The sequence below is a fragment of the Watersipora subatra genome, chromosome 10 (assembly GCF_963576615.1).
Source record: "Watersipora subatra chromosome 10, tzWatSuba1.1, whole genome shotgun sequence".
In the NCBI taxonomy this organism is placed as follows: Eukaryota; Metazoa; Bryozoa; class Gymnolaemata; order Cheilostomatida; family Watersiporidae; genus Watersipora; species Watersipora subatra.
Window position 1 is genome coordinate 50,599,694 of NC_088717.1, and position 25,599 is coordinate 50,625,292.

The 25,599-nt window shown below is 36.0% G+C and overlaps 2 protein-coding genes across 2 annotated transcripts; one reads left to right on the forward strand and one right to left on the reverse strand.

The window, feature by feature from the left end:
* Positions 1 to 1,003: 1,003 nt before the first annotated feature.
* LOC137405834 (putative serine protease K12H4.7) lies at positions 1,004 to 14,292 on the reverse strand. The gene is made up of 10 exons (XM_068092251.1): positions 14,083 to 14,292; positions 12,273 to 12,454; positions 10,511 to 10,647; positions 9,416 to 9,511; positions 7,629 to 7,764; positions 5,926 to 6,040; positions 3,879 to 4,035; positions 3,402 to 3,537; positions 2,617 to 2,825; positions 1,004 to 1,532 (listed from the first exon to the last, which is right to left on the reverse strand). The coding sequence occupies exons 1-10, from the start codon at positions 14,278 to 14,280 to the stop codon at positions 1,423 to 1,425; spliced, it is 1,476 nt and encodes a 491-aa protein (XP_067948352.1). The 5' UTR covers positions 14,281 to 14,292; the 3' UTR covers positions 1,004 to 1,422.
* A 2,549-nt stretch (positions 14,293 to 16,841) lies between these two features.
* Positions 16,842 to 23,794, forward strand: LOC137406214 (chromatin modification-related protein MEAF6-like). The gene is made up of 5 exons (XM_068092748.1): positions 16,842 to 17,018; positions 17,620 to 17,735; positions 20,257 to 20,350; positions 21,845 to 21,926; positions 23,394 to 23,794. The coding sequence occupies exons 1-5, from the start codon at positions 16,947 to 16,949 to the stop codon at positions 23,576 to 23,578; spliced, it is 549 nt and encodes a 182-aa protein (XP_067948849.1). The 5' UTR covers positions 16,842 to 16,946; the 3' UTR covers positions 23,579 to 23,794.
* The last annotated feature ends 1,805 nt before the right edge of the window (positions 23,795 to 25,599 follow it).

A 25,599-nucleotide genomic window follows, 5' to 3' on the forward strand; every position in this document is an offset into this window, starting at 1 on the left:
CAATTGGTAACAACTTGAATTCTATTATTATCACAAACTCTTTATTAGGAAGTTTAAACTCTCACGATTATCATCACAAAGCATTAGTTTCAACTTTTGAATTACATTATTTAAAAAAAATTACACTAAGCTACGACCACATGGTGAGCACAGAGAAATTGTAGAAAAATTGAATGCAAAAGGTAAGTCATCACGTTGCAAAATCGTTCGTGTAGAAGGAAATAGCCCACAATTTACTGGACGGTCATCTCTATCTCTTCACAAGCTTCCCGGTAACCCTCATACAAAACATTGCTAGGGCTAATTGTAACGCTTAATGTTATTATTTTTCTAAAACATTGCTCTCGTAGCTCTCTGTAGAAGTACTCGCTGTATGTAGCGTAACACAGTATATGAGGCAACGCCTTCCGCAACACACAGTACCAATGTGTTATGTTGTAGACGAAAAGCGTCAAAAACGAAGCAAGCTAATTTTTTTGGCCGAGTTATGGTGTCAATGTCACCATGGTGACATTTTAATCTGTGCGTTATCCAAATCAGCAGTTGCACACTTAACCAAGAACTTTGTTACTGTTGATTTACTTATCGGCTCTACTTCTAAAAGTACGTGTACATAACATTCTTAGCAAACTAGTAACACCAAAATCAAGATTTGCCTACTCTTGCTAACTTTAGTAAAACAACTCCTAAGTTTTTTATCTTTTCACATTACGTATTCAGAAATATATTTCAAGCATGATAACTTGAGTCTAAAGAGGAACACAATTGACACTAACCTAAATTGCCCAACCATAACTTGCTTTACTTTACACTTGCTATTGATTGTACTTATGAACGATTTTAAAGCCAGCTTAAATACTCCCACGTATCAATATAGAAAGGGGTGATGTGCCAAATGAGATAAGAAACATGATGTTGGTAAGTAGAAAGCCTGGTATTATGAAATAAAGTTTTGAAACAATTTTAAGGATGATGTGTAACAAATATACAAGACTTGTTAAAAAACAGAACAAACCAAATATATTGATTCCAGAACTAAAAGCAGATTAGCTAAATAAAAAATTCTTGCGTGATGCCAACTTTGTGGTACAATGAGTGTAAACATATTTGAGATAAATTCCAGAGCCCATGATGAATGCGCTCGAGTGTTATATTTCAGAATTCACATCACACTGTTGTGTATCATTGACAATCAGGTATGAGCGACAATTTTCATTGCAAAATTTCAGCCATTTGTGAGCAAAATCTTACGCGTCTAAACCACGCCTGTAGTAAATCAAACTGTAATAAATCAAACGGCTTCACATAACTATTACATAACAATTTGAATTGTGAAAATTAAACAAAGATGAATAAGGCCTATGTACAGTGTGGTACTTCAAAATCCAACGACATTATTCCGCACTTAAATATGTCACAAGCCTATTGGTTCAACCACAAACCAATCTTCTCTCTGATGACAAGTCTTGCTTGCTTTAGGGCTGGTAAGTCATCATCACTCTCTGGATACATGTTGGCGCAATGAGCAGTTCCTGTAAAAGCATTCAGCATTGATAGTGACAGTTGAGTTGAACAACAGGTCTAACTCAATTTAATATGAAAACTGAACATCAAATGCTAATGAATTACATAAAATTATTTTTTGCATCCGGTGTTACCCGCTATTGCCTGTAACAGAGGGCTAACGCAACATGAAATACACAAATTACTAAAATTGAAAGGGCGCAAGAAATAGCTCCATAGCCTGAACAATAAAGACATTTTTGTGATAAGGAGGCTGACCAAGTTTACAAGACTTCTAACTTTGCTCCAGGTTGTCAATAGCCTCAGGCTATTGAAAACCAGACTGTTAATAGCCTGAGGCTATTGACAGTCTGAAACGCCTCAGGCTGTCAATAGCCTCAGGGTATTGACAGCCTGAGGCTATTGACCAACACCCACACACGCTCTCCCAATAACCAGCAAGTATGCAGTACGCCAATAGTGCAGCAAATAATGACATGTTCAGCACGGCCACATTTTGCTTGAATCCATGTTCTCCAAGTCAGCGCATATTGTTATAAAGATGCAGTTTATGTTGAAAAGTTTGACACCGAGTAGCGTCAGCCAGACTAAATTTGCGTAACTAATCCTTGTTTTTTATAGGACGATAAACTTTCTTTTTATCTATCAGGAATTTCCCAATTCACAATTATTTCTTCACGAATGTTGTTTATTCGCCGAGTACACAAAAAGGTCAAACTGCTGTAAACCTTTTAAAAAAGATTTGCAAAGATTTGAGTTGATTTAGAGTTGCAAAGATTTGAGTTCAGTTTGAGTTGATTAAAAGTTGCAAAGATTTTTGATTGAATTATAGGTGAATGCCATTTCCCACTTTTTTGCTACTAGATGAGTCCCTACATTTGTCAGTTCAGATGACAGCTTATCACAAAACTATAGCGGCCTTGATAGCAAAGCCCTTTCAAACTCTTCTGTGACCTAAAATCTTAAAATCCGATGAACGTGAAAAATTGGACTAGGAAATGATTAGCCCAGCAAAGCTGTCAATACTAGCTGAAGACCGTAGAATGCTTTAATTACCATCAATAAATTAAATTATTAAATTAGTAAAATTACCATTAATAAAAATGGCTGTTGCATCTTCTGATATGTCTTTGGTGATGGAGAGGGCATGCCAAGGATCTATGGAGCCATTAGGCCATATAATCCTAGAAACCTTGACCCCTAAACCACCGTAGTTGGCATTGGTGAACCTTATGCCATTATTGAGAACATTGTCATCTATAGACAGTCCAAATGCCTCATAGCACTGTTGGGTCCAAAACCTGAAATATTCATCATAAATATCTTTAAAGGTTTACTCGCAACAAAATTCACATTACAATTATTTGATATCAAAAGATCCACCATGTCTTACTCTGTTGTGTTGTAGATGCTAAATATGTGGAAATGTGATTACAAGCTCTTAAAAGCTCAAAAACGAACAGTTAATCGCAGCCATCATGAAACCGCCGTAGATCGGAATTAGTTTATTTTTCTGGCGTAGTCATTGTATTTGGTTATTGTTTTGTCACGTGATGTTCTCACGTAATTTGAAAGGCCAATAAAAAGCTCAATATAAAACTTCTGGTAGAACTAGTCTATGACAAACACTTCGGGTTTTACTGAAGAGCCCTTACTAAATATAGACGCTCGCTAGTTTACAGTTTTGTTTCGGCTAATCAGCTAGTCATAATCTGAATATGTAATTCTTGAAATTTACAGGTTTCTCAGTGTGAGCATTGAGAGTCAATTGGATATTTTTGACAAAATAATCAGTAATATTACCTACAAGCATAGAAGTTTATCTGTAATATTAGCCATAAGCATACAAGTATTATACGTCCTTGGAGAAAACTTACAAAAGTGGAAAGAAATCACCAAATGGTTGCTGGTCATAAGCTGAGGTTTGATAGTATCCAAATTCGGTACAAGTTTGGTATGTCCACTGCCTGCCTCCTTCCGCAGCAGAGCCTGCCCAACTTGTATTGGAAAGATCTGCAACCATTTTAGCAATACATTTGAAACATCCTGGCAATCAGATCACCTTAAACATCAAAAACAATCGTAAATGATAGAAAAGTACCAATACTTCATAATAAAATTTACTAAAATATTGTTTTAAGTTCATCTTGCACAAATTTTTGGATAGCTGTAAAATCTGTTCGAAGCCTGCTCAAAATGTTAAATGAGCTAATTGGGAAAAGCAACTCAATAGAAATACGTGATAAATTCAATTTCTATTGAGTTAATCTTTAACTATGATAAATGGGAGCTCGCTGTAACTCAATAAATTAAATAGAAAGACTATTGACAGGGTACACAGCCAGAGTACTCACCATCTATTACGTTAGAGAACTTGTAATCGAGACACTTTTGGCTATAGGTTTCAAGCATAAAGGAACTGACACGGGCGTAGTTCTCTAAAGGAGTCTTGCTTGAATCATTCATAAAAGCGCAAAGTGTATCTACTGTTATATTGGCTCCGACTCCTCCCTAAATATCAGAGGTAAAAAATGGATTTGATGTCGGTAGCTAAAGTAGTATAAATGCTCACCAAACCAGCAAACTAGTAAATTACACCCACTCATTTCATCGGTGTTCCCGGCGATCAAACCTCGAATAATAATACTAAAAAATAACATTAAATTGTTTCCCATGAAAGTGGAAAGGGAGTTGGCAACAGTATACAGGTATATTTTGATTTCCACAGAGAACTTGGAATAATTTCAATCTGCAGAGCAGGTCCTAGCATCAAATCCATATCAAACAACTCACATTTGCGCTGCATGGGAGCTTATGAATCTGTTCTCTACAGGCTCTGTTACGGCTAGCTAAAACCAAGCTATTTCATTGCTCTTCTAACGAACCTCCTTGGCCTTTTTCAGGTAAAACCACTTGTTAACATGGTGTTGTTTGTTTTAAAGGTCATCTATTCAGGTGAACGATCTGTTAACATCGTGTTAACATATGTTCAAACAGTGTTAACATATATTGACACTGTGTTAACATGTGTTAACACTGTGTGGCTAAGCAGAGTCTTTTTTATGTTTTCATGTAGAATCACCAAACTTCAGGTCATCTGAAGCCTCAGTGCTCTCATAACTGGCTAAAAGGGTTACACATAATAGGCCCCAGCTCAAAAAATGATTACATTCTCGATATGACCATCTACAAAAAGAGCTGCATGTTATTGTTCACAAAAATCTCATCCGAGTGCCTAAATGTTTCAATCAATTCAGATGTATTTCTAAAGTAAAGATCTTTTGACAGCAGTAGACGCAGAACATTTCAATAGTATAGTCGTGCAGGCACCAATAACGTTCAGTGAAACTAGTGCGAGATTTGACCTTGAACAACATACTCTGCCCCCACATCGCTAGAACATTCTATTTTTTACAAGTTTATAAACTCATTGAATAGGTAATAATAATAGAAATAATCAAAGGGGTTGCAAGTGAAGATAATATTTTATCTGCTTCTACAATGATTTAGTTTCATTCAATAGGATAGCGGAGAAATTCAGTTGCTAGTTTTTGCACAATCGTTTTTTTGTCAGGTTCGAACTCCGTTAATTCATAGGCCAGCTGTCCTAAACAATAGCGTGCAATTTGAATAATGGTTCAAAACTGCAGATGGTTTTTGAGCCATGACAGAATATGCACACACATTATAGACAGCTACACGACTACTTAGGAGTGAAATGACTTGACGTTTGATGATTCTAGACAAAAGACTCTACATAACGATACGGTGTAACAGATTGTTTCACATGAACAGAGGACCTTTAACACGGAGAGAGGATATATAGAAATTACCACAAATTGAACAGCAACCTAAATTCCCTGTTCACTTCGACTATTTAATGCTGCTTTCTGATTGAGGTAAGTAAATAACTTACCAAAATTGAAACTATATTGATTCATGTCAAACAACTTGTGCTAAAAGTTAATTTTACGCTGCCGTTGTTTAGGTGCTAATATGGAACACCTCGAGTAGCGTTAACATAAACCGTCCCAACAGCTTTAGTGTTGATCAAAGTATCTAACAATGTCAGATTCTTATAGTGACCTGTTATTGTGTTTTTCTAAAACATTAAAACGGTGCAAGGGTTGTCAAGTTGTTACCAAATATAACAGAACAGTGTTTGCAGAAATGAATGTATGCAAGTTGTAAGATTATTGTGGATTAATTATGTGAAGTCTAAGATTGGTGAAGATATGTTACCCAGTGATCAGCACTATTCATTCTTATGACAGCCATCACTTGAACACTTGCAGCAAGGAAAAGTAACTCTTTGACCATGGCTAAACAGTAATAAAATAGTTGTTAAAATACCGTTTATGATTCTCTCCATCGCAAATGCTCTGTTTATATCTTACCTACCTCAAACGCTCTGTTATCCCTGTTGTACTGTACAACCCCTTCAAAGTTCCCAGCTAGAGAGCTGACCAAGTTGGCGATGTCATTTTTGTTACGGGGATCGATGTCATCGCATAGCCTGGTCACATAGAAAAGACTAAATCAAAATATATTCCTCATAAGCTGATCAGTCTTACAACCAACCACATACAGAGTCTGGCTTGTACATAACGAGCAGTTGTAAGGATGACATCTGCAGTTTGTTAAATACAAATATAAATAATTTTATGAATAAATGTATAAATTCAAGACAAAAAAATGTGAAATAATATGCAAGCTATATGCTCGATAGCCTGTTTGCTACAATGATTACAATGAAAAATGATTTGGTTATGATACAATTAATACAAGCTGAGACAACACAATAAAAATTATGAATATGTTCAATTAATAATTACAACGAGTACACATAAGTGTGTATAAAATAGGTTACTGTTGCAGCAAAAGCTATCTATCAGAACTTTGAATACGATGATACTGGTACCTCTCAATACTGGCACAAACGTAAAAATGAGATACCAAACTGTCTTTGTCTGATGCTTTGTCTGACTGAACGGAGAGAGAATGTAGAGACAATTCCTACTCCAATTAATACAATCGCCCGCGTGAAAAGTATTTCGCCTTTACAGATTTAACGATCGAACTTTACGAAAAACTGGAAATAGGAGGTTAATGGCACATTTGCAATTGAAACAGCAAATTTGAAAATTACAAATAAAAAATAGGTAATGTGTAATGGTAAAGAAAACTTTGAAAAATTTCAAAAAAATAACAAACACAAAACATAATATTAATTAATAATAAAACGTGCACATTTGGCGTGTGAACTCGAGAGAAGAGTATACAGCATATGGTAAGTGCAATGGGAATGATAAGAACGGCTTAGCCTTGTGGTTACATGCTTTTTACTAGACTTGCGATTTGATTGTCGCAAGTTCAAATCCAGTATGTAGGTGATTTTTCGTTGCTAAAACCTTATCACTATTACTGGACAGATGAACGCAGACAAAAACTGAGATTTGCATAAATTAAAATTTTTTGTTTGCTTAGGTTTAGCTTATGTGGCCAGGAACTTATCTTTGGTCTATGTGACAAGTCACATATTGCCAACTACACCGAGTGTAGGGATAAATATTTGCTAGAATTGCTCATCCGACGCTGAGAAATGTTGAGGTCAGGTAAAAGTTTAACTATTGACTTCGGGCTGTTGCAACATCAAAAATAGGTTACATCTATAACGCTATTAGAGCTACTGCTATTACTTGCGAGAGAGGATAAATCTTGATTTGGTGTTTGTGAGCAGGACCAGAACTGCATGAATATTGTAGGATATGATTTGCCATCAATATCACAAAACACCTACCCTTAGCTTTATGTCTCTTGTCATGCCTAATCAATTTGAAATGCATGTTAGATAAATAAACTAATAAAAAATATATATAACAATAAAACATGCAAAGGAAAAAAGAGGTGCAAGATACTTGAAAATCAAATATATTTTGAAAAGCATTTTGGCAGCCACAACATAGCATTAGGTCCCTGCGTAGAAGTTTCACATATCTGAGAGCAATATCTCTGTGTTATCTACATTCCACCACAGTCCCTCACCCTGACCCCATGTGTCCCAGTTGAACATAGAACTACTACCAAAATACTTTATTGCCTACTTAAACGTGGACTTCAGCTGTTGTCTGCCAGTATCAGTGTCTAGCAGGTTGGTGAGAGCATCCGTAGCCTTCTGTATACTTGGCACACACATGGGCCCCGTGGTGTCTAGCGACTCTTTCACCACTCTCAGATAGTCTGTAGACAAGTACATTGTAAAGACATGGCTACACACTGAATACTACACAAAGGCAATCACTGTAAGCTTGTTTGAGAATATTACAGCAAGCGTCCACTTTATCAACCTCATACCAGAGTTTGACTAGCCACGGTGTATGATCCTTGAGCTAACATTTGTATGCCTCCAGGAATTATCTCCCCCGTAATAACACCAACCAACAACCAACTCTCCGAACTACACTAAGGATGCATCAAGTAGCTATTTTTTTGGCTGTTTTTGTGATTTGTGAAATAGCTGTTTGAACGTCACCAGTAGAATTATCTCCCCACACTAAAGCTAAAATCCCCGTTAAAATTCGGTTAACTCTCAATAAATATTTTGATGAAATCACAAGCTGAGAAAAACTGCCCTCAAAACGACATCCATGCAATCCCAGCAGCGTACAGCCATCACAACAGTACTGCATCCTATTATAAAACTTCGTAAAGTAAATACTTCAATTGTTAAACATCAAACTACCCCTTGTGTTTACCAGAGTAGTTGATGACCTTTTGACTGGCCTCTGTATACGACCTTTGGCAGCTTATTCATGCAGGACCTTTTGACACCATACTGATGCACCAGCAAAACAATTTGCTTGCATCCTTTGCATTTACAGAGACTAACGCAAAGACTGTTAAAAAGTAAACAATGTATAATGGCCTTTCAAATCTCCAGTTTCATAATAATAATATGTCTGGAGTGCAAAATAAACCCTGTTGTTGGAAAACTAAAACTCTTATTTAAAACATAGTTACTCATTGTGTATTTAGTCAATAGCCATAAATTATATATTCGATTAATTATAATTTTGTTCTGCTTTTAATTATGTAAACTAAACAGCTATAACAATCATGTTTATGAAAGGTTATTTAGGCTAAATTCTGAAAATTTCATTTGTTAATGGTTGAAGATAACAATCTGTACACATATGATTACACCACATACATTCTATTAGCTTATTTGAAGTTATATGGTTTGAATAATTCTTTGACCAGCAATAAGTGGCACTGCAAAAGACGACTATGGTAATATGAAGGTAAAATCTTAGTCAATACTTGGTTGAGCAGCCTTTGATCTAGCATTGGCTCAAGAAACTGCATCTATTCCAATTTGGTTAGTAAGATTCTTTGATGGAATATGCCGAATCTTGGAAAGATTTTGAATCTAGTATCTAGTATATAATTTATGTTTTACTCGTAAAAAAGACGGGAACAACAAATTAGAAATAAGTTTGAGAAATTTGTTTGATGAGCAAAGGTGTGGTCCAGTTTATTTTGTGCATGACTGTATGTCTGGTCTAGATGGAAAATTCATAGATGCTATTGCTGTGAATGGAAGAGGCATGTCTGCTTGCTATTTTTTTTTAGCTGAATGTTCATTTCTTTGCATAATTTGAATCAAAAACTTTAAACCAAACGAAGCCAAAATAATGGTCAAAAAGAATATAGATAGCCAAAACATTGTTAAACCTTTTGGATCTGATCAGATGACTGGGTGAGGAAATCAAAACATGTTTTTAAGCAGAAGTTGCTAAAGGGATTGACGGCAAAAAGAATTATAAAAGGACACAAGTATTGAAATCACTGCAAAATGTAACTTGAATGGAAACTTCAGAGATAGACTCACCAGAGAAATCAGCTACAGCAACCAAGGGGGCACTAGAAGCCACTGCAGCATGAATTAGGTGTGGATACTTCATTCTCATCCAGGTAGCGAGTGACCCTTTACAAAGATCATATGGTTAATAATGAGAGAAGACAAGTTGTCTTGACCTCATAGCATGACAGTTGGCACAATAGGTATCAGCAGACAGGAAAAATAAATCATAGCTGACAACATACAACAGGTAGTTAGTTGTTAATCAAAAAAGCATCTTCTTCTTGGAGTGAAAAAAGAACTATTATTGCTTCTAATGACCAAAGACTTTTCAATAATTCTCAAACAGCCCTAGCAGTAAATACCAGAACACAAATATGAGAAAATCTGCTACCAAATGTCAAATTATTGATCAAAGAATGTCTTCTGTTTTCGAGTTGTAATATTTTTGACAAGGAAAGCTGAAAAAGCAACCAAGATACAGCAAAATAAGTGAGTTGCAGTATTATGAACAGCTTGTTTCTGGTTATCTGGTTCTATTTGGAAGTACAGACATGAAACACACCTATCTATGTAAATAGACAAGAGCTGATCTCTTTGGCGTCAAATGGCTCAGGCTTGCTAATTGGTTGATAATCTAAAATAATGTTCTCACAAATTTATTTACTTCTTTTTCAATTGCAGGATTGTGATTCTGAGTGATCAAAGTGATTCGAATTGAAAGTGATCTGCGGCTAAGAGAAGTACTGTAAAAACACAAAGATTTTCAAATGTGAGCCAGCATTATTTAAATTCCAGCAAGTATTTAAATTGGTTACGTATAAAAAACTCAAAATTATGGAAGGTGGAAACCATACCGAAAATGAGATTTCAATATTTCTACAAAATTATCTCGTTTATTTACGTTTTTGCTGCATCCTAAATACCAGATAAAAAAATAATTTTCAGACTTATCTGCCCTGCCCTCATTTCAGTGAAAATGTTGTAGAACAATTTTTCATAAGACAACCATATGTCAATATTGTACTTGCAAAGAATCTTTTAATTTCAAAACTTATCTTCAACGAGATAGTCTCCAGATTAAAGCTCAGGAATGACACGACTCTGAATGATAACTATACATACCAGGATAGGATCCGCCAAAGGTAATCCATTTTGACCCAGTCAAGTTCATTTTAGCACTAGTGGTGGTGATGAAGTTGGCCAAGTCCTCTAACGCTTGTTCGCTAGTTAGATATTTCATATTGGGAGTGGAGAGGTCACTGAAATACAAAGTTCCCTCACCATGTCTTAATATGATCATGGACATTGCAGACAACAATATCATACATGAGTGATACCTAGACCTTCAAGTCCCAAAGCATTAAACACTTTAGTGACACCAGCTGCTATCAGATAAAGAAAACAATATATTAATTCGGAATTAATTATTCAATTCTAAATTGAATAATTCAGAATAATAATTATTTATATTAATAATTATTAAAATAATAAATTAATTCTTAATATTAAATCTTGAGGGTATGTGCTTGTCTGCTCGGTAGTTGGCTTTATCGGTTCACTATTACCGAGAAGAGCTCAGTGGAGCATCAAACTCATCTTTGATGGCGCCACAAAGAGTACTTTCAATGCTGGTTCACATTATATCGCAGTATGTTGGCGTTAGTCAGACACTGCATCGGTGATCGTTTGGGACAGCATTGTACACAATATCACAAACCCACCTACGTTTACATCAGCAAATTGTCTGTGGCATACCGTTCTTATTATACAATGTGGTTGTGCAAACGATTAAATACAAGTCCAGCAGCAACTACCAATAATCACCGATCACCGACAACCGATCACCGTCGCTGGAGTACTGCCTATTACATCAACTGTGTTGGATGCTCAGTGAAATATCAAGAAAGATTGACAGCTGCAATGTTTCTCGTCATATCTATGTTGCCTAGATGATGTCATCCATCGATATAGTCGACGAACAAAGGACACCCTGACATACAGCTATAAAGTGTGAACCAGCCTTTAGATGTCATACGTATTCCAGCAAAGTACACGCCTACATATCTTAGCTGTGTGAATAACATAGATATATTTTTACTGGAAATCAACGCATTCACATCATCAGACCTTAAAGTCTGTTTACATCGTCCTTTTAATACTATGTATCACTATCTATATGGTTTTTTCAGCTTCTAGAAATAGGGTTATTTTTCATGTTACTATGAACAAAAAATGGCGGTTGGTCATTGATAAAACTTTCCTACAATTAAATGAGCACTAATGGTAAGCCAGTTCTGGCACACACTAAATGGCCAACCCACAACAGAAGCATTTGAGACGGATGTTTATCCCGTGTAGTGTAATCCAATCTGCTGTTACAGTACCCCTGTGTGTTCTGTTGCAATACTGACTGAGCACCCCTAGAAGATTGAGTATGATGTATGCATAGCAGAGGCTCTGTATGTCTTCAAAAGCATTGTTGTACAATGTCTCTATGATCTTGCCTGGATATGTTGGAGTCCAGTGGCAAAGGAACCTGGACGACTGGAGATGTGCCCCAGTTGCAAAGAGCAATTTAACATGGTATGTCATGTCTGTCACAACCGGCGGCCTTTTTGGGAATTGAATCCCAACCTGTTGTTAGCAGGTCAAGCATTCTAAACCTACATGTATAGCTAGAAGTTCTAGAATGTTCTAGACTACAGCTGCACTAAAGATCAAGGCAACAAAGCTAGCATTATATATATTTAATGGGTTGAAGCAGCAAACTAGATGTTTGGCTGTTACTAACAAACAGTCAGCTAAAGATTGCTCATGTATAACTGCTAAGCACGTCAACAACCACTCGGTGGCACTGGATCAATGATGAACCAGCTAGGCATACCTTACAGGATGGCTCTTGCCATAGTAACGGTGCTCCACTTGGAACATGAGAGCGTTGTACTCCTGAGCGTATGTTGTCCAAGCACCTGTTACCATCCATATTGGATCCGCTGTTCCTTCTCCACCAATTTGTAGAAAAATTGGTCCACCTGGCTTGTAGAAGGTACCATTCGTAAAATATCTCTACAAAATTATCATATTTGCTTAAGTTTTGATGCATCAAATGTAGGAAATGAAAACATTATACGTACTTTTTAGGCCCATCTTCCCTTGCTTTCAATTTTTAGTGAAATCTAGGTGTTTCTTTTCTCATCGATGTGCAAAGATGAGAAAGGTGGAGTGCTTAATGACTAATCAGAAATATACGTCAACTGTTAACCTACAGAAACTTTATTTTTGCATTTTTGTTGAATTTGGATAACTCCCTATTTTTTGTGAGTTTTGATCATTTAAAAAAAAGATAAACCTATAACTTTTACACACAAGCCAACCAAAATCAGCCCAGAATGAATGCCCTGCAGACTAGTTGAATCCAGAACTAAAATTCCACATTAGTAAAACAATATTTAACAGTTATAGCTTATAATAAAGACTTAACTGGCTAAGAGACTGTTTGACTCAGTTATTCAATATTGAGTTTATTGATTCAATTCACATATCCTATGGCTCACACCACATCTTTTGAACCAACTTGCTAAATATACTAAAAAGACATACTTCTATTGATATAATATATTTCCTGACCAGTTGCAAAGCCGCTGAGAGCTGTTACTAGTAAAATCTATCAATGATTTTGTAAAAATAGTTTTTTTTATCAATTGATTTACACCTGAGAAACAGAAGTGAGTCAGTTTATGAGTAGATGTCTACTCTAAAATGAATAGAAATGTAAATTTTAATTAATTTTGACCTAAATTAGACGGTCATTGCGGAATAAAAGCTGACAAAATTGTTGTCTGTCACATGAACATTTTACATTGACTATTAATTATCAACTCATTAAATTTTGGCAAAGTATACTTTATCTTTCATAGGCTCAAATTCATTGTGTCGCAAATTGACATGGCAAACCCATTTATTACTCTCTTTTCCACTGCCATTTGTAGACTAAGCATGACAGAGCAAAATATGATAATAAAGACAGACTGTGTATGTTGATAGGTGAAATACCCAGAGCAACTCAATGTTAGAAATAGAAGAGCAATAAAAAAGTGTTGCATACTAGCAAATCAACAAGTTGATTAGAATTTCATTAGACAATGGATCAGCAAAGGTGCCATAATCACTGCTACTGCTGGCTACAGATCAACAAGAATAAATAGATGCTGCGCTGATTGGCTTCAACTCTACTTAGATTTTTTACATTTTGTAGCAGAATAAAAAACACAGAAGGCCTTGCCCCTTACATATGGGAATCGTCTACAAGCAACCCGCTGGCTTGCTCACGGTCTGCCCTTCCACAAACATCTTTAACTTATCGCATCACCTAACACTCTCCTAGGTTTTTTTCTTTATGCAACCATATGATAGTTGTAGACTGGTAAAGGAAGGACATAAAAGAGTGTATAGATCTAGTCGTATGAGCGTGATTTTTCCTCGCAGTTTATTTTAACCCTAAAAACTATGTCCTGGAATTATATTTTTTAAACCTAGCTTAAATGAACCATGCACTTACAATATTTAACCATCACTTTCTATTTTATGCTGTGACAGTTGCAAAAGTTTCTCGTTCAATGTTTGGAGCACGTACGCACGCTCACAAAACCAAATATAATACAAACAATCAAACCAACATCTAATCGACTGCAAACCTGCTGCCATGTCCTTGTTTCTTGAGGGTTGAAGTGGTCAAGCTGCTGCTGAAACCACTGATCAGGAGGTAAAGAACCTTTGTGCTCATGTCGTGGAGGTTGAAGAAAACCACCACGGTATCGTCCATTACGAAAAGCAAATCCATTACAAAGCACAATGGAAGCAAAGAAAACAAAGTACATGTAGAAAGCTGCCATATTGAATAGTCATGTGATCATCCACGTGATTTTCCAAAGTTTGATTTTCCTAGATAATTTCGGTAACTGGACTTTTGGGCGACAGTCACTAGGACGACAGACACTTAGGCGACACTTTCGGTTCGAAAGGCGACAACTTCAGACGGAAAGGCGACACGGCAGACAAACCGGCGACAATTCTAGACTAAAAGGCGACAAATTGGTTTGCTGTTTGGTTGAAGGCAAGGTAATGTACTGACAAACTATAAGATGCTGTCGTTGTGTGCAATGCTTACGTATATTTTTGAAACGTAGCCTTGACAGTGTTAATGTTTTTTTACAGAATTTTTTATAAATCGAAATTGCAACATGTATTTTTAAACGCCATTGGTGGGATTGAGATTTCTCTGATTATGCTAGCCCAGACAGTTAACAGAATAATAAGGTTTTTTTTTCTAAACATGCATTTAGCTTATTCAATTAAAACATCAAAACTTGCTTTTGTATCAGCATGTTTGTTCAAAACTGTTCGAAAAGTCACATTCTCGGCTGAATTGTGGACAATCTTGTCTCTGATTATTGAAACTTTAGAGTTATCTTGTCTCGGATTGTTGAAACTTTAGAGTTATCTTACTTCAAGAAAAAATAGTTTTATGGTTTCGATCGTCGAAATTAACAGTAACCTGGAGAAGAGTTTGCTCTTTGTGTGAGATGAAAAGACAATTCCCTATTATTGTGTTTTCTCATTTACTTGCGGAAATAATGATTTCCTTATCCTTGTTTCTTTACAATTATAATAATTATTCAATGTCATTATAATGCAGACTCAATAGGCTAAATTGCGGTTCACACTGATCTATATTTGTTGAGATTTTATTTGAGTATGAAGAATGAAGGCTTTTTCTGACATAGGTGTCTAAGATATATCCATATTTTACTAACTTCTGCAGCTTGTTGCAAGAAGACTAAACAGCATCACAGAAAGCTTATGGAGAAATGGTCCATTCCAAAGCATAGAAATCAACCGGTCCTGATGCCATGTTACCCTAAAGTCACTTGGGATATTTGACCGAATTACCCTTGTCACAGATCCCGATGGCACACACAACCTGTAGTTTGAGACAATGAGGAGTGATCAACACCTCAAAGACCTTTGTGATATATACTCAGTTGCAGGTTAATGCTGCCATGTGCCACATCATGGCATCTTTTTTATACACGACTGTTTTAGCAAAGGACAGACTTCAGAAAAGATGGGAAGATATTACATAGGCAGCCATCGGCTTGAACTTTAATATCAACTTTATTAAATAGTGGTGTAGGGAATTTCCTGCAATTATTTTTGTGTATGATTGGAAGTGCAAGTGCATTCGAGCACCTGCGAGTCACTGTGTACAATTATACTTCTGTAATTCAAATTATCTTTTCATGTAAGTTTTAGAATTAGTAGAAAGTAATATTCAGTTGCCAGTTTATAACCGTGAACCTGATCTCGTCATTCTAGATAGGAAAGAGAAGTTCTATTGCTAGATGGGTATATCTACATAGTATCAATCAGAATAAAGTCATTGTAAAAAAAATTAATGCTGCAAACTATTGATATACGTATTTTTAAAAGTTATATATGATAAAAATCAGCTTTAATATTTGTATAAATGTACCGAAAAGCAAATTTATTAAAATGTATAAAGCTGAACTCATATGTATGTATTTATTTTCATACTGCAATCAGAACAAGAATATACATTAATTTGAGATCTACTACTGAGGGTCCTAATACATGATACATGAGCCAAAGGTAGTATAATGACTCATCAACAGCGGTATGCTAGTGACTCAAGAATGCATCGCTTCAAAGGGGTTGAAAAAGTTGGTACATCTATGATGTCATAAATTAGGCGGTAAGGAATCTCAGACTCTTGCCACACTGATAAGCAACTTGCCAGTTTTTCCAAGCATTCAAGAAAGAAAGTGGAAAAAAAATAGTGACTGGCTAAATGACGTCTGAGCGTGTTGACAGATTCTAAAGTTAAATTTGTGGAAAAAGATGAACAGAAGAATAGTTGGGCGATTAAAGGCAGATTAATCTCAGCAGTTTTTTTAAATAATAACTATCTCAATTAAATAAATATTTGGTACATTCATTAATACAATATGAAATTCTACTGTGTGTAAAAGAATAATGTAATCAGATTAATGAGGATATAAGCAGGTAATAGATGCTAAGGAAATAAGGTGGAGCAATGCGTAAAAAATATACTAATGCAAGATTTCCGATCTGGGCATCAATAAAGTTGGTGTTTTGTTAGTTTTCACTACTAATTCACAACAACATAACAAGCCATAACAGGACTTAATATTTTCAATTAATCCTGTCCTCAGAATTGTCGCCTCAATGTCCAGAATTGTCGCCTGTTTGTCCGCTGTGTCGCCTTTCCGTCTGAAGTTGTCGCCTTTCAAACCAAAAGTGTCGCCTAAGTGTCTGTCGCCCTATTGACTGTCGCCCAACCGTCCATAATTCGATAATTTCATGTCTATGCACTCTATGAAACTTGGTGCTTTGGTTTAGGAACCGAGTACAGTATAACTACGGTTTCCGTTTTCTAAAATTGTTAAACCGTCCGAATCGAACTTCTCTAGTTTGTGTTTTTATGATCTTCAGAGTGCTTGCTTAAACAAAAGCCTGTATGTCTAAGTCAGTACTAACAGATAGTCGACAAGATTTAGTTGATTTAGTTAAACGTAAAAACGAGCTCGCTGTAAGTAACTTTCTTAGCATTAATTGGTTCTAAGATGAAACTAACTGTCGATTTGTTGTCTGGCCGTAGATGCTCATTGCTCACACACATTGATGTTGATATAGTAGTGTACAGGTTTAAATTTGTTAATTTATAAACAAACATTGATTGCAGTTAGCGTTTGAACACTAGAATCTCAAGATGTTATAATGATTTAGCCTGTTTTGTCGGCACTTGTCAATGGAGTTTCAATCAAACTTGGAATAAATAAGTGGTGGTACGGCTTGTGGATTTTGTTTTGGTATTTCATTTTTTGCCAGTACATAGTAAAAATCAGTTTGGTATTTTACTAGCATCTGACAATTTCTGTATTAAAAGTTTTAGCTAGTCTAATGCGATTAGGCCTATATATTTAGTATTAAATTAATAACCATCACCAGTTTTAGCCATAGTCTAAAGCCAACTTATAGACCTACATACACCCCTTTTTATTGAAACTATACGTACAGTATTAAACCTATGAATACATGCAAAAATTTGTCAATAGCATATGCTATATCACATCACTCTTTCTTTGCCAATTTTATGACAGCATATGTATTATTTTGTTATTTTAATAAAGGATTCATTGGCGAACTTGGAAAGACAAATTTACAAATTTGAAGGCAGTTATTTAGAAGATACTCAGCTGTATGGAAACATCATAAAGGGATGGGATCGTTTCTTATCAGTCAACAAGTGAGTCGGCCCTAACAAGAATTCAATATTTAGTTGATACAAAAGGGGTTAGCGTGAAAAAAATCAAGGGATTTAAATCATGATTTTTTTTACGAAAAGCTCACAATTTTTTCCATAATTTTGCAAATTTAGCGTTTCTTGACAAACAATCTAGTTTTGATGTGTGTAACAAATCTGTGAACACTCTTTTGTCATGACATGAGTTAGCAAGTGTTATAGAGATACTTGACTGCATGTGTAGTGCAATGCTACAGAAGGATCTTTGAAGTTACCAAGTGTGAGTTAATTTAGTAAATGTTAAAGCAGTATTAATTGTGAGGTAGCAACTGTAACTGGTTTTCCTTCACTGTTCTCTTTAGTACACAACATCATGACATCAAGCTCTTTACTGCAATCAGCTCATGTGCAAACATTAAAAGTATATTCTCCACCTTTAGCTTTATTCATTAAAAAAGAGATCGGCTAGGCGCTGAAACACCAGCAAGCTGGTATTTATATTTCGCATGATCAATCGGTCCAAGGAGGATTGTGTCTTTTTAGTCTTTGACTTATTCAAACTTTGTGCTGAAACTGCTAGTAGCTCTACTCCACTAAGTTAGATGTAGTTTGCACATGTTATAATTTTAGGCTCTGTATGGCTGTTGATCGCAAAAATAAAAAGAATTTGTAAAATTAAAGTAGACCAGTCACTAATGATGAAAAGTAAGTTCATTCTGATGTACAATGCAATACGCACACAATATGCATCAGCAAAAACATTAAATATATCAAAAAATCATATAGCCTACATCAATTTAAGTTGAAAAAATCAGGGTTGTTCCAACCCTGGATAAAAATTGTTAGTGTATAGGTATGGCTGGCTATGTGCCATGACTAAAAGCATAGCTGATGCATGTACAGACATTTGCTGTGGCTGCATCCATCGATGCTACTAAACAATACGTCATGTCACCAAAGTAGGTTGACCAATGATAGTTCGTCTCTGGTTTGTGAAGCCCGTGGCGTCCTTGCCGGATGGTCCAATGCGTACGTTCATTCATTTAAGCGTCGATAAGATATTTGTTTTCTATAATAGATCGTAAAAGATTTGTGGCAGCAATGGAATTTGTAAAACTATTTGCATTTTTGTTTTTGCTGAAAACAGATGATACTCACTTACATGACAGATTATATTGTAGGAAAAAGGAGTTTGAACATTCTTAATTCTCAAAGAAATTATCTGAAATGTTATCCAAACAGTGTTAGTTTGTGATATTAATGATCATGAGTTACGAAAAGGTTTATTCTTCTCTATTTATAAATAGTTTAATGATCTTCTAAAAGCCAATTTTACACCAAAGTTAGTCGATATAAATTTTAGCCAATGACAAAGTTGCAGTTTAGTTTAGTAAAATACATACTAAAACTTAGCTTTTAATATGTATTCAGTAAGCTAAATTCGTTTAAGTTAAATTCCACGTTTATATTTTACATGTCTTGTCGTTTATATTTTACGTCTGTCTTGAAGGTAAGAATTTGTAATGTTACATTTTGTTTTCAGATCATAACCCGTAAATACACTGAAGTTACTGTAGGTAACTAACTATAATTACTAAGGCTAAAATATTATTTTGTTACTAATTTTTAATATGTACATTACGCAAATAAAATTTTGATGATTTTTACCAGGGAGTGTTTTCATTCAATAATTACCGGGGTTTCTATACCCCTCTATATGACATTTTCACCTTACGATGCCAACATTAAAAATAATTTAAATCATATGGCGGGTGTCCATTGTAACACATTTTTCGTTATTTTTTTGAAGTTTTAAAAGCTACTTTAAAAAAAACTAGCTTTTAAAAAACTTTCGGTTTATTGTGAATGCGGAAGATAATCGTCATGTGCTAATAATCGTTTTGGATGATTTTCGTGCACCCCTTCACTCACGTGTGGCTCAGTCCTCACTGAGAAAATTCAATCAATTGAACTTTGCGAACCACATCACACAATGAGCTAAGTCTAGCGATTTGCTCATTCTAATGACTCATATGCTTCTTGGCAAACATGTCACATTGCTGGTGTTGCCTTACGGGGTGCACCAGTACACTCCTTTTGTGTTCCTGTAGAGACCAGGTGTGAATGATGCAGTTGTATGCTTAAGATAGCCTCAAGGGCTCCATGTTTATGAACAAGTTATACTTTTGAAAGGGTACATGTCCTCTTTGGAATCGCATTTCTTTATGGTATATGTCTTCCTTTTGCATTTATTAATCCCTTCGCAGTCTAGTCGGAAGAGATCGTCAGGTGTGCTGATAAAGCAGAGAGGTCATGTATTTACATAACTATTTTACTATGTTGGAAGTGAATAGTTAGCGCAAGTGGAAGTGTCGGGCTACTAAACCGAATGTTACAGGTTTGAGCCCTGTATGAAGCAATAATTCACCCCAACCTTTGGCCGTGCCTTCAGACACACACTATTTCCTCCATGACTGATAGTTTGTAGAATAAAGTCAAACCCAGTGTTTACACCTTTTTTCAGAAATACACCAGCTACTAGTAAAGCGGACAAACGAAATAGAAAGTTTAAAGAAGCAGATCGTCTCTTTTCAAAGTCATCTGTGACATCGGCAGCGGTGAGTTCACAAGTAACCAAATGATCTTTATTTGTGATAGGTCAGGTTCAGTGGCAGCGTACAAAAAGAAATCCAATCAACCTTTTAATCTTTGGATTTTAACCATGATGCTTTGAAAGTCGGTACAAACCTGGGATAAGTGTTCATAAAGCTATCCATAGTCCATTTTAAAACGACATTTTTAACTTTTCTATTCATGCAAAAGAAGAATTTCTTGCTAGTGGTGTTATATTAGCACTCACCACGGTCTTCACTAGCTAAAGGAAGCTCTTCTTTACACCCCAGTATGTATATATACTTGGGCATCCATAAGTTGAGAAGTCTACATAATCCTATAGGCTCGGTTTAAAGTGTGGCCTCCCTAAGCGTGCATCAATGCGTCTCTAGCCCAAGTTCCTACAGCATAGTCGGGCGTGTGAGAGATGCCTGCATGTACAACAAGCAGTTTAGCGTAATTTGATAACCGCAGCTCAAAAGTTCATGCATGACGTGTAAACATGGTGCAGACTTTTTCAGTGTTTGTGGAGTCTGTTTTCAGCTTTCGATTCTCTACCATAATAGTTATAGCTATAATTCTCTGCCATGTTGGGTCACCATAACAACATAGCATGTTGACTAGATAGTGCACGAGAATGTTGCCAATTTTGTTAGTGCTTTTGTCTCATGTTCACTCATTGGCGTCAACATTGTAATTCATTAGTCAATGTTTTGGTGAATATTTGATCACCTTATGTCATAGCTTGCCGCTTGCATTGCACATGCTTTGTTTCTGAAACTGATTTTATGTTCTTCTAACATCAAAATAATTGCTGCAAAGTCACATATCATTATTATATTGGTATAAATTTAAGTAGTTTTAAAATGCTATCATTTAACGTTTAAACCTAACAAGCTAGCATTTCTCTTCAAACAACTAGTATCTTGGCATATGAGTTACAAAAACTTAGGAAATTGTTTTTTTTTTCTAGGAAATAGATTCTTGGACTGAACAATCTTGTTACCTGTCTAATGACAAACCAAGCTTTATTCCTCCGTCAATATCGGTAGTTAGGTTTCAGCTAATATAGTTCTCATAGACTGGAGAACCGGCAGAATGCTAGCTATACCTTTTTATTGCGTCTGAAGACTTCATTGAAGCAATTCATCTGCATTTTAATCAAAGGTTAACGGACAAGAGATGTTGCTCTTGCTTAGTTTAAATCTTTAAATTCTCAATTTAAATTGAACTTTTTACAGGTGTTTTTTGTTGAACATCAAATTGGGTCACGGAAACTGCAATTACACATTGTTCTCTTGTAACAATTGCTAACTATTATATAATGAGTTTCAAGTGCCTATGACGCTTAAAGGTAAGGAGGACCTTTATTTCACTTACAGTAGTTTAATATAGGGTATATGGGTGTAAAACGGGCTAGTGGATGTGATATCATTCATGGAGCTTCAGTAGCCATGATTGCCGTTACAACCTAGAGAACTATATTCTCTATCTGACAGGCAGTACAAGGTTACCTTGAGCCATACGAAGCATCAAGATCCAAGACTGCTGAATCTACCATATCTGTCTCACCTAATGCACGTAAGTTATTATCACCTCCTTATCTGTCTCTGCTAATAGATGGGAGTTATCATCACTACCATCCTTATCTGTCTCACCTAATACATGGGAGTTATCATCAATACCATCCTTGTCGGTCTCACCTAATACATGGGAGTTATCATCACTACCATCCTCATCTATCTCACTTAATACATGGGAGTTATCATCACTACCATCTTTATCTGTCTCTGCTAAGAAATGGGAGTTATCATCACGACCATCCTTATCTGTCTCGCCTAATACATGGGAGTTATCATCACTACCATCCTTATCTGTCTCACCTAATTCATGTGAGTTATCATCACTACCATCCTTATCTATCTCACCTAATACATGGGAGTTATCATCACTACCATCCTTATCTGTCTCACCTAATTCATGTGAGTTATCATCACTACCATCCTTATCTATCTCACCTAATACATGGGAGTTATCATCACTACCATCCTTATATATCTCACCTAATACATAGGAGTTATCATCACTACCATCTTTATCTGTCTCTGCTAAGAAATGGGAGTTATCATCACGACCATCCTTATCTGTCTCGCCTAATAAATGGGAGTTATCATCGCGACCATCCTTATCTGTCTCACCTAATTCATGTGAGTTATCATCACTACCATCCTTATCTATCTCACCTAATACATGGGAGTTATCATCACTACCATCCTTATCTATCTCACCTAATACATGGGAGTTATCATCACTACCATCCTTATCTATCTCAGCCATAATTATTGCAGTCTACTAGCATTTTTCATAAAACGACTCACATGATATTGTGGTCATTCCTTTCTTACATTTGCTACCGGTACACCAGGTGTGAGCAATTGTAGCTATTAAGTACACTGCTGTAAACTAGAGATGCTTATTGCATGAAAAAAAATTTTAACAGAAGATAAAAAATCGACATTGAAGAACAATTCTGCAACTCCAACCACTCACCGCTACATTCTCACCCACTTTTGGTGATGTTTGTAGCTGTGTAGGATGTTTGGTGATGTTTGTAGCTGTGTAGGATGTTTGGTGATGTTTGTAGCTGTGTAGGATGTTTGGTGATGTTTGTAGCTGTGTAGGATGTTTAGTGATGTTTGTAGCTGTGTAGGATGTTTGGTGATGTTTGTAGCTGTGTAGGATGTTTGGTGATGTTTGTAGTTGTGTAGGATGTTTGGTGATGTTTGTAGCTGTGTAGGATGTTTGGTGATGTTTGTAGCTGTGTAGGATGTTTGGTGATGTTTGTAGCTGTGTAGGATGTTTCGCTTGATCTGAGCGTTGTATCCATAATCAAGTTTTGTGGACGTTAGTCTTAAAACATTCTGGCAGTCCGACCACCTCAAACACCACAAATAATTGAAAATGATAAAAAATTACCGTTAATTTTTTATAAATTTTACTGTAATGAAGTATTTTTATGGCTATACCCTGTGGGTGTCTCTATTGTAGAAGGAGAGGAGAACTCAATGGACAGTCCCATACCTACAACGATACGTTCCAAGGGCTCAAACAAAAGGGCTCATGCCTCCCCTCCATCCAGCTCATCTAAAAATAAGCTTAAGAAACAAAAGAAGCTGGAAGGGTCTTCTAGCAAAAAGTCCAAAAAGTCGCGAGACAGCGGTAAACTACGATAGCTCCGTGATGCTTCAGAGATGTCGACAACGGACGATCTCACATGTAGAACTCTTATCTTGTGTGCATTACTAGATGTAGGTAGTAGGACACCCAATAAGTAGTGCATTCATCACATTTAATTGGTAGTTTATGTTTATAAACAACTCTGTACATAGATGGAATGTTCCATAGCATGCTGATCACACAAGTTTGGACTGTAAATAAATCGCTGAATGCAAGAGAATTTTCTGCTTCCTTTACTGATATGAAGAAAGGTCGCATTAACTTATTACTACACTGATTTCTCACGCACTATGTTTTCATGATGTGGTTGATTCACAAGGTGGCTGCAATGGAAACAGCATAAATCTGCAAGTCTAGTTTTGTTACTCACAAATTTCTTACTGAATGTTTCGTGCTCGTGAATGATGGAAATAGCCTTTGCTCGGGTTCAAGTAGATGCTACGCAAGCTATTCCATTTTAAACAATTATCACATTTCAATCTTTCTTACTTCGATTCGAGCAGTTTCCAATGTGCTGCTATGACATCTGACATAGAAATCAATGTCTTTTTTAACAAAGCTCCCACGTTAATCCTCAACATTCAAATGTCCATTGAAACACTTATTTCACGGTAACTACATGAGTGCACAACTCCAAATCTACATCACAGTGATCATATCAAGTTTATCAATGGGCTCTTAACTAATCAGAGAGTGAACCCTGATTCACTCATGTACAAAGTATTGCCCGTGAAGGATTTTTTCTTTTAAAAGTGAATGCTGATGTCTTATGTGGTGTTATATTCATGACCAGCTAACTCAGAATGCATCGCCATACATCAGATAATTCAATGTGTAGTATCTGAGTGAGTAGCTTGTCTGACTCAGTAATCTGTCTAGATATCTACTATCTTGCCAGACTTCCTTTCTCTCCACAACTACTTGTAATTTGCGATGGACTTGTACAATGCACTTGTAAGATATACATGTACTTGTATGATATACTTGTAAGATATACTTGTATGATGTACTTGAACGATGTACTTGTGTGAGTTATTTGCACAATGTACTTGTACGCTATACTTGCACTTGTCAGCTTCAACTTTGCTGTAGTTCTCTTTCCTTCTCTGCTGTCTACCTCTCACAGCAACTATGTTACCGCTTGAAATGGACAATCTGAGGAACACAAGAACGTTTTCAGTAGTTAGCAAATATGTTATCTGTCTCATTTGCAATCCCCTGTTGTTCCTCATTGTTTTTTAACTTTCGACACTCAGATGTTGATACCATGATTTCCACTATTAGGTAGCCTTTTAGGTAAAAATCACATAATCCTATACCATTTCATTTTCATTTTTAGTTGATTTTTGACCTACCCCATTGATTAAACATCGTAATGTGTTCTCTGTAAGCCAGCTGAAATTTCATTTAGTATAATGGCCGATCAAATATAGTCAAATTTTATGTTATAGCATAGCACTCACTTTTTGGTATCAGTTAGACATCCACTCCACAATTAAACGCTATCACTACAGAAATATTGAATTATTGATCCCTCAGTAATAGTAGTGCTTTTCACTGCAGCCTATGAATACAGTCCCATTTCTAGTCCCATTCACAGTCCCAGTCCCATGATTATTTTGTCAGCTTAGTCAGAATGACAAGATTCATTTGTCAACTAACAAATCAATGAAATGGCAATCGTCGCGACATCTAAATCTTCCACATCATTTTTTGGCCACCTGTTAATCTATAGCCATACCGACTGAAACAAAAACAATGTACACCATACTTTTACATTGATAGCGTAAGCGGGCTTAGGTCACATTTTCTTTCTGTAGTAATTTGACGTAACGTGTTCCCTAACGTTGGGCATGCATTGTTACTGAGTGCAGTAACGAAGAAGGCTTTTGTTCACCTTCTCCGTTCTTCACCACTCATTTCGGCATTTTTTTATTTGCTAATAAAAAACAAACGTGTAAGATAGAACACTAAATAATACATACATCACGCAACGAAGAGTTCTGTATTAACTCTG

Bases quoted from the DNA above. Each gene is read 5' to 3' on its own strand.
- LOC137405834 (XM_068092251.1), bottom strand. From the start codon at position 14,280: ATGGCAGCTTTCTACATGTACTTTGTTTTCTTTGCTTCCATTGTGCTT. The intron at 2,826-3,401 runs GTAAGTTTTCTC...TGAATATTTCAG, and splicing joins GGTGATTTCTTTCCACTTTT to GTTTTGGACCCAACAGTGCT. The intron at 1,533-2,616 runs GTAATTTTACTA...ATGCTTTTACAG, and splicing joins AACAGCCATTTTTATTAATG to GAACTGCTCATTGCGCCAAC.
- LOC137406214 (XM_068092748.1), top strand. From the start codon at position 16,947: ATGTCTAAGTCAGTACTAACAGATAGTCGACAAGATTTAGTTGATTTA. The intron at 20,351-21,844 runs GTGAGTTCACAA...TCTATCTGACAG, and splicing joins CATCTGTGACATCGGCAGCG to GCAGTACAAGGTTACCTTGA. The intron at 21,927-23,393 runs GTAAGTTATTAT...TCTCTATTGTAG, and splicing joins ATCTGTCTCACCTAATGCAC to AAGGAGAGGAGAACTCAATG.